Source organism: Metopolophium dirhodum, chromosome 5, assembly GCF_019925205.1.
Source record: "Metopolophium dirhodum isolate CAU chromosome 5, ASM1992520v1, whole genome shotgun sequence".
Taxonomy (NCBI): domain Eukaryota; kingdom Metazoa; phylum Arthropoda; class Insecta; order Hemiptera; family Aphididae; genus Metopolophium; species Metopolophium dirhodum.
The window spans coordinates 13,723,801-13,737,224 of NC_083564.1; the positions used below are offsets into that span (position 1 = coordinate 13,723,801).

A 13,424-nucleotide genomic window follows, 5' to 3' on the forward strand; every position below is an offset into this window, starting at 1 on the left:
TGGTGAATTATCCGCCGAGAAACGTCGGGTAATACAGCTAGTGCCCAGTAGATAATAATAAATTAAAATATTATTAACTGTTTTAAAAGGTTCACAAAAACAAAATGTGTTGCCCGGCGAGTGTTTCCAGCTTCTAATATGTATCAAGTCAATGTATTTTATTTTATGTTTTTAATTTTTTAAATGCATTCTGCCACCTTACTCCTGTGACCTTAGACGGAGAGAACGTGGGAATAAACACTGGTATACTTGTATATTAAGCTTAAAATCTGTGTTATAACTTAATGTTAAAGAGTATAAATGTGTTACTCAATATTACAAATCAGAATAAGTAACCGACCAAATACTCAATTAGTGATAAGAAATATTTCGTGTAGCAGCGGGAAAACGATAAACGTAAACAATTATTGTCACCATATCGGGAAAGGTTTTACAATTTAGTTAGTTCAATATGTAATCTACTTGATTATTCTATCAATTATTAAAACAATATTGTTTTTCTTCTATATATGTTCAGTAAAATCAAAATGTCGGTATAAATTATTGAAGTTTGATCTCAGGAGTCAGGCCATATGAAAATCCTACTTACCTATTTTTTTTTTAGGCACTTCAATAAATTAAAAACTAGTCATTGCATTGAGCGTTATAAAATATGATATATACATAATACAAGGCATTCACAATTTTACAGTCAATGGAATTTATGTTGAATTATATTGAAAACGTTTATAACTAACTTTGATTGGTTGACTAATGTTAAAACATAAGATATATTATTTCACTTAAAAATTTTTTGTGTAAAAACTATTAGTCACTAATAAATTACACATCCCAAATTTTGGAGAAAATCCTCATCTAAATCATGTACAATGGTTTAATGGTGTTCTGCGTAACAAGTAACAACCTATAATATCATAGTTACTTTTGCACTTGACAACGTCCAAGTAGTCAAGTTTTCCCAAGAATTAGTGGATTGATTTTTGACAGTCATTGACAAATAATATTTAAAAACTATATATATGTATAGACATTTTGTTTATTGATCGTTGTTTCCTATTATAAATGTTTGATTAAAAAGAAAAAAAAGATATATATTTATCGGATTGTAATATTTATTCTAATAAATAGATTATTCATATTGACAATTAGAAACAACTTATATATAATTTTGGCAATTAAGTAGTAAATCTGTTAAGATAATATTTTTCTAAACAATAATACACGATAGTATTTAGCAATGAAGTTGTTCGATGGGCAAAACATATTGGTCAGTCTTGAAGGTGCATTTTTTTATTTAAGTATATTATAAGAAGTAATAATAGCATGTGTTGTGTACATTTTTATTCGCATTTGATGAGTTCAACATCAAAAATTAAAGTAGCATTTGGCGGAATGACACCAGGATGTCCCAGGGCTCCATAGGCATAATCTGGAGTACATGTCAGCTTAGCACGAGAACCAATACTCATCTAGAAAAATAAAATAGTTAAAGAAGAGAAATTAATTATTAGTACGGTAATAAGAGGTTAGTTATTTTTAGTATTCAAATGTTTGAAGTTTTTTCTATACAAGCATTTATTTTAATATAAAATTATTAATTTAATGTTTTCTCACCTGGGCAACTCCTTCATCCCAACCTTTGATAACTTCTCCCTTTCCAATCTTGAACTTGAAAGGCTTATTACGGTCGCGTGACGAATCAAATTTCTTGCCATCAGTCAATGTACCTATTATACGATAATTTTGGTTACAGATTAAGAAGCAACTAAAAGGTACCTAATTATGTAAATATTTTTGAATCTATGATGGTTTGAAGAGTTAACAACTACTATTCTGGTGTGGTGGACCCACTAGTCACTTGGAGCACAGTAACAGAGAAGTGCTTAGTTTCCAAGTTTTTCATAACACAGTGCAACATTTTATAGAGCGGTATGCAAAACATTTTTTATCAACTTCCAGGGATAAAAAGAACAAAGGAAACTTGTGGCACTAAACTATAATGAGCACAAATTAACGGCTAATGTTTAATTAGATGTAACACTGGCATTTGTTGTCTTTGTCTTACAAGTGCATAACATTAACATAGCAAATTTTTTACTCAGCAGATGATGTTTAGCTTCGCTAGTTTAATAATTATAGTTAATCGACCTATTATAAAACTTAATGGTAAGAACATTATCCATATTATATATAGAAAACTTGCTAATAAATCAAACTATAATAAAACAAACTCGCATATAAACGCAGATAATGTTCTTACCATTAAGTTCCACAATAGGTTCACTCTAATTTTTAAGCTAACGAAACTATACGTGATCTGCTGAGCGTACATTTGCGTAATGTTACGCATTTGTAAGACAGAGACAAGAAATACTTGTGTTATGTACTCTTAAGCAGAACTACAGCGAAAACGGGGACAGTCGTTCAGATTTTGTTAGGAAAATTTGGGCGGCAATGCCAGACGCCGGACACGTTGTTTACACAATTACGATGGCACGTTACCTGTGTAGTGCACGGTGACGGTCTGGCCTCGTTTCGGGAAAGTGGCACCTGTGAAACAAAACACAAAAACGAAACGGATCAGTAACAGAGCTGTGCGATTGTCGGACATGGGCGACACGAAGTCGCCACTCGTCCGACTGCGTGCAATAACAGTTTACTCAAACGAGTGAGCTGTGACGACGTCGTTGTGCCGTCGCTGTGTCGTTGACACAGTAAACGCAAAATTTGAAATACGTGCGAGACACAGACGCCGGCCGGTCGCTCTTGGCACCAGCCGTCAGCCGAACGAACGACGCCGTCACAGGGCATGACTTGACTTGACTTGACTTACCGTCTCCTTCGGCTAGGAATGTGACGTCGACACCCATCGTTGGTTTGGATTAGTGTTGGCGGTTTTCAAATAAAGCAAAAAATTAAAAAATATACGGCGCACACGCGTTATCCGCGACGACAACGAAGAAGTGATCGGAGGGAGGAGTGGAGAGGTGGTACCATAGCCATTGGCCAAGACGTGCCCAAGTATTATACCGATTACCGAGTAGTCGGCGGTAGTGGAAAGATCACGAATTCGATGTAAATTACAGTGTTGCCATAGCGTCTGAACGGAGTGGAATGTACGCACTGTTGGTTAAAATGTGTCCACGATCCGCCAACCATCGTACCATAGGTTAGGAATTTAGGATTGTGCCAAACACGTCGATGTAGAGAAGATCTCTTCTCTACATCGTGGTGCCAACATAATATTATTTTGGTGGATGAATATATTTAAATGTATATTATAAACACAGATAGGTACAGAAAAAAAAAAAGCCGTTGCCAGATAAATTGAGACAGCGGCGGCGGCGCGATAACGGAAAACCAGTGGTTCTCCGTATTTGAATATTATTACCGAAAATACATCAATAAACCAAAAATTGTCACAAAAATTATTTTACGATATTAATTTAAAATCAAATATATCATACGATAATTGGTTTTTACTTAGTGCAAGAATGCCACAAATCGAAATAAGGTAGACTTGAATTTTGACTTTAGTGAATATTTGGATAAAATGAGTATACTGCCTACTGCCATAATGAAATATGGCTCTCTTGCTTTGAAAATTAGCTAAAAATTAAATAATTCAATACTGACACATCTTTATAGTGGTTAAATGAAACATGATATTGAATGTGGCGTTCTTGCATTTTAAAGGGTTTTATTTTTCTCTATTCGGCAGTTGTCATAACTGTGTCATAACATGGCAGTATTGTTCTAGGAGTGCGATATATATAAATGATAAATTATTTTAATGTTATAATGGTTTATGTTATACCTACAGTAATTATATTAATAATAATAATATAGAGGGTAATTTTAAATGTATAATATATCTCAGTCTTTGTATGAGCAACCATACCTCATGTAAGTACTAAGGTATATCTTGGTTAGGCCATTATTATTTATTATTAGGGGTACCAAAACATTAGCGGTACCTACCCTCAAAGTTTTAACATTTTTTTTTTTGCAATGGATAAATAAATAAATTTATATTTCATGAAGGGGCATAATGCTATTTTGATAAAAAAAATACAACAATAAAAACAATTAGAAAATAAATTATCATACATAAATAAAAAATAATCAATATAGTAATCAAATATTATGAATACAGAATAACGAATAGCTATTAACAAAGCTATTGGGTGTCGCTCTGCTGTACAGTAGGTTACAAGTGGGTCACTGTAATGGATGATGTTAAATTTGAATTCAGTGATATAATATCTTAGAATATAAACGATTCTGAGCGAAGACGGTCAGTCAGCCGATGATATTACTAAGTATATTTGATGATATTATTGTGAATAAAGTAATTTATATATAACCTATTTACGTGGAAACTTGTTTTACATTTGAAATCCTTAGCTGTACAAGTTTTTAATTAAAAATAATTATTAAATAGAGTTGCATCAAAAACCAAAATCGATTTTCTCGTAAACAGATTTTGCGTAAAAATTTCCGTTTTTCTTAATTTTTCTTTTGTTTTTTACGCCGATTTTGAAAACTACTGGGAAATGTTTACTTTTGACCTCCCAAAGTACCAACTAGATTCACTTTCTTATCAGAAAAGTTACTGTTGAAGAAAATCCAATCATTTTTACTGCCCTAAAAGGTGATGACAGACACAAAAATTAAAAAATTAAAAAAAAAACACAAATCATTATAAAATCAATACATTCATCGCTTCGCTCAGAATCTAAAATATTGGAAACTGAGAATGTCCATAAACATTTCATAACAAATTTGAAAATTTTAACGTGTATAGAAAAAGCTAGTATAAACAACTAGTGAAATTTGCATTTAAATATAGTGATTTGTTTTAAAGTTACTCCAAAAACCAAAATCGATTTTGCCGAAAAATTCCCAGTTTTCCTTTTTTTTTTCTCGGTTCTTTTAAATATAACTAAGAATTTCAAATGCATTTGACTATTATTCACTTTCCCATCGAACAAGATATTGAAGTTGAAAATCGGAGCATTATTTCAACTACTTATCGTGTACACAGACACAAAAAAAAACACACATCATCATTGTACAATCAATACATTCATTGCTCCGCTCAGAACCTAAAATAACACATGCACTAAGAAGTATAAAAATAACGTAAAATTTACAAAATAAATTTTTTAAATTGATCTAGAGAAATATAAAAAAAATCAACTCATGCATCACAGTTATACACACCATTAGTTAAAGAAAATACTCTAGGGAAAAAGTTCCAACTACTGAAGTAGATTTAGATTTAGGTAGCTACCTACAAAAAATAATAATTAAAATCTCGTTAAATGAACTGGAGCATGAAATGCCATTTTAAATAATAATTCAAGACAATTGATATTATAATTATTAATGTTTAATGAGGTCGTAAATAAACATTATGTCAGCAACTTTTTATATACTTTAATTTACTCGTTTATAAATTACAGCCTTTTATATTTGAATATTTTATACTAAGATAATTTACTGAAATTATAACGGAAAAAAAATCAAATATTTTACTGCAGTTAATCATTATAATATTTTATATTACCTAGTTATAGCCCTATAGGTACTTATATACGGCTATACCTACCATTTTATATTAATTATATAAATATAATGCCTGCTTAGTGAATAGTGATGTGTATATACCTACCTATAGTTAAAGTCCAAACATCCAACAGCCAACGGTTATCTATCAATCTATATCCAGATAACCGTGATTCGAACAAAGTTATTTTATATTTTACTAGACGCATATTGTAATTATATAATTAATATATTGTGTTGTTTTTATTTTTGATAGTTACCTACCTTTATATTTAATTGCAGCAGCTATAATTTATACATACCTAATAATAATATAGATCTACCTATACCTATAAATATTATAAGTATTAGTTATTAATTTATTATACTAGATATTTTAGGTATAAATGTATAATATGTAGGTATAATATTAAGCATATCTATAGATGAAATTTGGGTTAAATTTATGGGGGTGCTAGTATTATGTCGATTAAAGTGATCAGTGGTGGGCTTTGCCCCCATGCCTCAAAAACACTTAAAAAAAAAAAACTCAAACACCTTAATTTTATACACCTTCGCATTGATCTTAATATAAACAATTACCTAAATGCTATAACATAATACATATTTTTATCTATATTATTATTCTAAATGATATCTACCGTGGTGATAATATACAGAACAAAATATATATTACAGCCATGGGGGGGGGGCTTAACATTTTTGTCTTATCCATTAGCGTAAACATACATTTTTAAACGCTTCAACCTACCAACTAGTGGCTACTCAGTACACCTACTTTATTCTAGCAGAGCCGCAGAGGCACCAAGTATATATAGGTATATTAAGATACACAATTTATTTTGACATCTAGTGTGGTTTGTTACGTTCAGGGGGGCTTAAGCCCCCCCCAATATCCGCCTATGGTCACACACGTCTTTGATATGTTTATATCTATTAATCGTAGAACAATTGATATTATGTAGGCAGATATTTATATAGCCTTTCAAACTACCAGCTAATTGCACCCCTGGACACGACATAATATTATATACCTACTGCACTGCTAATAATTTAATAATAAGTATAGCAATAATTACCAATAAATATAAGCATTATTATCCATGGACCATAGACCTACATTATGTATTCTTTGTTTATATACGATTTATTAGTTGGGATTTTAGGATAGAACTATACAAGTCAGGGTTAGGTAAAAGACAAACATATATCTATTAATTATAAATATGATTTATTACATAATATTAGACAATGTCAGCGTGATTTATGATGTCATAAATAATAGAATTAAAACAAAAATGTCTGATGACACTAATATTAGTCAAGAGTTATTATAGAACTTGATGTTCATTATAGTATATGTTATAGTCATGTCTCGGAAACAATTAATATTGAACAAAAGTAAGTCACAGATTTAAAATTATTTGTGAAAATATCTAAGTCAAAAAGGTACTTAAGTTTGTTTTTTAGTGAGTGTCATTGATAGATGGCTTCTCACATCTCGTGTTTTCATGTAAATATACATGTTTATGTTAGCTCTCCTCTTTTTTAGTTGTATTAATGTATAATATATATATGTAATTTCTCTCTCTACCACATGTACTCATTGTGCCTCTTAGTTATAGATTGTATATTTCAAATAAAGAAAAAAAAAATTTGTTTTAAATATAGGTATTATGTATACTAAATACTTATTGCTTGGTTAGTTATGTATGCACAATGAAGCTCTATTATAATAGAGTTATTGTAGATATACTATTATAATTTATATTATAACAAAGAACTGCAGACCATAAAGTTAATAAAACAAAGCATAATTTATAAGTTTAATATCATATAGTAAAACAAAAAGTCAAAAACTAAATATGTATAAGTTTTGACTAAAAATTATCTTCACTGCTTTCAGGTAATTAGGATTTTCGTATACGAACTTATGCTACTTGTGTTTTCTTAAAAGTGAAAAATGTATAGTAGTCAGTAATATGTTAAGTAGGTATACCTAGGACATTATATTGTTAGTTGTTACAGTGTTACAATTTATTGTATTAACTTATATAGAAATAGGAACATACTTACATACCTACAATCTACATATTATAAAAAAGATTAAAATTTGTAACGAATATATTTTTATAAATGATATGTATAATATAGGTAGCTATTTTAGTGAGCCTTAGACCGTAGTAGTTTACAAGTTTATAGTACAATTGTTAAGACATATACAATTAATGAAAAACCTTCATGGTTGACTGAAAAAAATTATTATTGTCGGCCGTAGACTTTATACATAGTACCTTGTAATACATTTTACAAATATTAAGGTATAATGCCATAATGGTAATGGTAATGTACTCAGTAGTGGCCGGGACGCTACTAGTTTTTTGTAACGCCGCTAACACTACAGCTACTTCCCCAAAAAAAGTCGCTATCGCTATTTTTTTTTAGATGTAATAGCTTTTTACGCTATTGTTTAAATGTATCGCGCTACTTTTAAGCTATATTTTTTTTAATGTGCCTACCAATTGAAAATATTGGTAGTTTATAGTTTGTACTGATTTAACAATTGGTCACTGGACGGGTTTTAACTAAGTGAGTTAAATATGAATTAAAAAAAATTAAAAATAAAAATAAAAATGCATTAATACTCATCATTTGTATAATTAAAATAAATAAATATAATAGTTATGGTTATCAATATTATTATATTATTTAACACAAAATAGGTGGAAGGTAGCGAAAAAATAATGGTAATTTTCACTAGGTACGCTAACCGAAAATTATTTCTATCGCATTAAAGTACCTATATCACTACATTAGGTGTATTGTAGCGAGTAGCGACGCTACTACTAAAGTAGCGTAATACTGTAGCGTCGCTACTCCCGACCACTGGGTAGTAGTATGTTTAATTTCGATAAAAATGGAAATAAATTATGGTAATAATAAAAATTAGTAATTTGTAATTTTAGATTCTGAACAGAGCGATGAATCATGAATGTATTGATTTTTACTTTTTGGGACAGTAAAATGCTTCGATTTTCTTAAACAGCGATATGAAAGTGAAGATAGTTGGTACTTTGAGGGATCATAAGTAAAAACTTTCCAATAGTTTTAAAAGTGTTAAAAGTTAAAAATTGGACATTCCCCAGAAAAATAACAAATTCTCATACAACGGTTTTCTAATTTTATCGTTATTCAAAAACTATTAACCGTTGAAATTTTCATCAAATATTTATTTTAATTAATGTCAATAAAATGTTATTTGTTGGGTCAAAAAGCTTGAAAATGTAATACAAGGTAATAAGTTGTTATAATAGCAGTTGATAAATATTAAACATCCATAGGAATGAATTTTTTTATAAGTATTTAAAGTTCCAATTTTCCCAAAATTCATCAAAATCTCAAAAAGTTTCAAATTACTATAGTTATAAAAATTTAAATTGTTCAATTTTTATAGCGAAGGATTGAAAATGTAAAACAATTATTTTCATAAATTGTCCATACTGTAACCAAAAATCTAAAAAATATATCAACTTAGTTATTTTTACTAACATTATAAGTTCATATTTGGACGAAATTATATATTAAAACCAAGAATAACGATTTTAATTATTTTGTTGTAATTTAAAAATATTATTCGTGCCATTTCGTGGGTATAGATGAAACTTTTAGAGTTTATTATTATATTTTATACACGCACAATGACATTTTCTAATGTATTTTTTTTTGACAAAAATGAATTTAACCAACTGTTGTACTAATATCTAATAGTAAAATAAGTTGCTTTAATTATAGTAATATTATCAAAATATTTAATATACTTAGTAATATTATAGGCTGGCAGACCATCTTCGCTCAGAATCGTTTTTCGAATACAGTTATTTTATATCATTGAATTCAAATTTAATACCATCCATTACAGTGAACCTCTTGTAACTTACTGTACAGCAGAGCGACACCCACTTAGCCGCTTTTTTAAGTACGTATGTTATGCATATTAATATAAAATGCCAAAGATGAAAGAAGCAAATATTTTAACGTATGGTTAATAATAATTTTTAACAAAGTCGGTGCTTATTGCTTATAATGATTTAAACTTAAATCATTAGTAATTTAGTAATACATTTGATAAATACCTAATACAGTGTAACCTGTAACGAACGTCAGACAATCGCGGGAAGTAGGTATATTTTTTAAAAATATTGTTTTGCAAGTGGTGAGTATAATTGTATGTTAAAAAATAAAAGGGCATTTATCTTATAGCATGTAATAAAACATTTAAAATAAAAAAACCTTATATAAAACCATTATATTTTTAATCATAGGTATTATTCTGAATAATAGTTATTAAAAGTAATAACATTTACTCAATTTTATTGTTTCAAGTAATTACTTCTGTATAGGTACAATAAGTTTATTTTGTGATATACAAATATAAGTAATAGCTATTAAATATTATGTTCCTTGTACATTATCCTTTGAAGTATATTATTGTAAAATTACTATGACCTTCAGAGACCAAAGTAGAATCACCCAGTAGGATAGGTAGTAGTAGTAGTAGTAGTAATAGTAGTAGTAGTCGTAGTAGTAGAAGTAGTAAATAATATTGTTATGATTATTCTCTATATATAACTCCGAGTGAACGTTTTGACTTCATTTGCTGTTTGCTCCCCAATTAGTTCAGACACCTTCGATATCAGCGTTAGCTATTATTGGTTTCTAAACTTTCAAACGACAAATATGTGGCGCTTTAGCTTATGTTTAGTAAGTAATTATTTTGATATATATAATTAAACATTTTTCTTTCTACGATAATTTTGGCATATTAAAAAAAATTGTACATTCTTTACTCTACAGATATGTATTACGGTCGGTGTATCTGCACACAAATTAAATGTCGATCAAGCCATGGCAAATCATCAAGTGGTACCTAATGTAATTCCCGTTGCTCCAAAAGAAATTATACAAGTAAATGAAAAAAAAAACCATACTTATCTATTAAGATAATTATCTTAAATTGGAAACAAAAATAAAAATGTATTATAGGTAAATTATTCGAATGGCGTGAAAGCATTACTTGGCAATGAACTTACACCTACTGAGGTGAAAGACCAGCCGTCAGTTAGTTGGAATGCTGATCCTAATTCATTTTATACGCTATGTTTGATCGGTATGTATAGGATAATTTACAAGTACCTAGATATTTATAATTAATATTATTTTTTATTGTTGTACCCAGATCCGGATGCGCCGAGTCGTGCTGAACCTACAAGTAGAGAATGGCATCATTGGTTGGTAGGAAACATACCCGGTGGAAATGTGAGTCAGGGAGAAACACTTTCCGGATACGTAGGTTCTGGACCTCCACCAAAAACCGGTACTATAATATAATGGTTAATGTACCTATCTATTATATAAAGATTTATCACTACCTGCAAGTATTAAATAACTGTTAGGTACAATCATGAATATTAGAGATTATGTTTTATTAGATGATTCTATAATGTTCATGGTTACAATATTCTATCTTTGCTTATTAGCTTCAGGATGGTATCATATATAATGTTGATTTTTACTGAGCCATAATTTTGTTGCTGGTAGTTGATCAGTCCCTTAAAGTTGGCATGATAACTTTATTGTAAAGAGTATCTTTATATTATCTGGTGTCTAGACCTTTCTTTACCCGTTTTCATATGCTGTAGACTGTAGCACGAAACAATGAAATCAGACGTTTTACATCAGCATTGTGCATTGTGGTTTGGCTGATAAAAATATACGAGTCTAAAACAGTAAAACTTAGTTATAAACAAATTTTAGTTTTTGTTTAAATAAATTCGTTATAGTTTTATTAGGTATGGCCTATTTTTATTTTTATTTTTATTACTGTTTTTGTTAGTTTACTCAATTATAATTAAAATAGTAAATAATGAATTAATTTATTCAAAATTAAATCAGCACTCGCAAATAATAATTTAAATATTATCTACAGTCCGTCTACACAAAGCCAAAACTAAAAAATCATAATATTTTCGTTGGTTTATTTTGTTTAGTGTTTTATATTATGTACAATGTACCTATATTAAATATTAATTATATGATAACCAAATGTACACATTTTCTACTGTACGGTAGGTTTTTGTCATGGGAGGAGGACATGATTTTATCCAGTAGGCCCACCTTTAAAGTTAGAGGACTTAAGTTTGGACTCTGAAAACTTTTGCATAGGTATTATATTCAGTCTATGGGGAGGGGGATTGATCCCCTTGATCCTTCACCCCCATAAATACGCCACTGCTGTACGGTTGCACATTTTTAATTTTCGTATTGCACTATTGAGATTTTTGATTTCATTAAGTGTATTGTAGAGTGAGAAATAGCCTCCGGGTACAATTGAAAGATATAAAAATAACAATTAATGATTTTCCAGGGTTACATCGATACGTGTTTTTAGTATTCAAACAACCGTCAAAACTGTCATTCGATGAGCCGCGTATAAGCAATAAGTAATATATAATATTAATCATTGATATAATTGACTAGAAATATGTCTATACTCTATGTATAATATATATTATGCTAAAACCATTCAATAAACCTAATGTCAACGTGTGTTTTTAATTTTTATACTTAACCATTAAAAATTTAAAACTTAAAAGTTTTAATAATTTCATGTATATTCTTCTATTTATATAGATCTGCCGAAAACCGTGACAAATTTTCAATCAATAAATTTGCATTGAAGTACAATTTAGGAACACCTGTGGCTGGTAACTTTTATCAAGCTAAGTACGATGATTATGTTCCAATTCTATACCAACAATTTGGAGTCAATTTATAATCTCATTTCAAGATTAAACCAAAATTAGTAACCTCATATTATTTAAATAATCGTGAAAAAAATTTTTATGTAGCAAATAATATTTAAACGGCTATTTGATTTTTCATGTCTACAGTATTCTATACCTATCATAATATGTAAATTAGTTAAATAAAAATTATTTTCTTTTATAAAATGTATGTTTTTTTCTTTACCATTGTAGGTATTTACGTATAATTTAAATTACACATATTCATTTACATTTTAAGACTGTTTGCTGAGCATGTTAAGCTTGCAAAACATCAGGTTACCTTATGTAATATAATATATTTATGTCATATAATGGGACTGTATATCAGCGTACCTTCTATATACGTATATATATATTATATACTAGGTGCTTAGTGTTAGTAGATGTGTTTTTTTAAAGCTAGGTTATCTTTATTAGATAACTGTTATAACTTATAATTAATAAGTTACCTACTAACTAGGTACTTCATAATATTAATTAATACCTATAGTTAATATTGTTAGTAAATAATAAATATAAAATGTATGAACTATAGATTCCAATGCAAAATGAATGCTGTTTTTTAGATTAGTTTATATTTTTATGAACATAAATTGTATTAACAATTCAATACAATGTCATATATTATTTTGACGTCTTATTCAAATAATATTATGGTTCCAGCCTTCCATTATTAATATTTTTATAGAAACCATGGATAAGTCAAATAAAATTTTACATTAATTTGCATAAATGCATAATATATAGGCCAAGATGTAGAGAAAATATATTTATCTTATAATCTTCATCGGAATATAAGCATGGATGTAATCGGGGAACGCAGAGTATGCCGGAAGTGCCATTTAAGGAGGTGGCAGGGTGTATTTTGGTACATCTATTTTTTCTATTGGCTTGCCAGTTTCCATATAATTTACAAAGCGCCGATTACCTATATACGTGCAAGTTACGTGAAATATATTTTAATATTAAGTAAATTGTAAATATTGAAATTGTTTTTCCCGTTCACTG

The 13,424-nt window shown here is 29.1% G+C and overlaps 2 protein-coding genes across 3 annotated transcripts; one reads left to right on the plus strand and one right to left on the minus strand.

Annotated features, from left to right (window-relative positions):
* Window positions 1–1,016: 1,016 nt before the first annotated feature.
* On the minus strand, window positions 1,017–3,027 carry LOC132945855 (peptidyl-prolyl cis-trans isomerase Fkbp12). Of its 2 annotated transcripts, XM_061015652.1 has the most exons (4): window positions 2,834–3,027; window positions 2,503–2,550; window positions 1,615–1,727; window positions 1,017–1,469 (listed from the first exon to the last, which is right to left on the minus strand). In XM_061015652.1, the coding sequence occupies exons 1-4, from the start codon at window positions 2,868–2,870 to the stop codon at window positions 1,341–1,343; spliced, it is 327 nt and encodes a 108-aa protein (XP_060871635.1). In that variant the 5' UTR covers window positions 2,871–3,027; the 3' UTR covers window positions 1,017–1,340. The 2 variants fall into 2 exon arrangements, with proteins under 2 accessions (XP_060871635.1, XP_060871634.1); XM_061015651.1 differs by lacking the exon at window positions 2,834–3,027 and having other exon boundaries at window positions 2,503–2,626.
* Window positions 3,028–10,181: 7,154 nt separating this feature from the next.
* Window positions 10,182–12,581, plus strand: LOC132945854 (protein D3-like). The gene is made up of 6 exons (XM_061015650.1): window positions 10,182–10,332; window positions 10,426–10,536; window positions 10,615–10,738; window positions 10,808–10,945; window positions 11,996–12,071; window positions 12,262–12,581. The coding sequence occupies exons 1-6, from the start codon at window positions 10,309–10,311 to the stop codon at window positions 12,404–12,406; spliced, it is 618 nt and encodes a 205-aa protein (XP_060871633.1). The 5' UTR covers window positions 10,182–10,308; the 3' UTR covers window positions 12,407–12,581.
* Window positions 12,582–13,424: the final 843 nt, after the last annotated feature.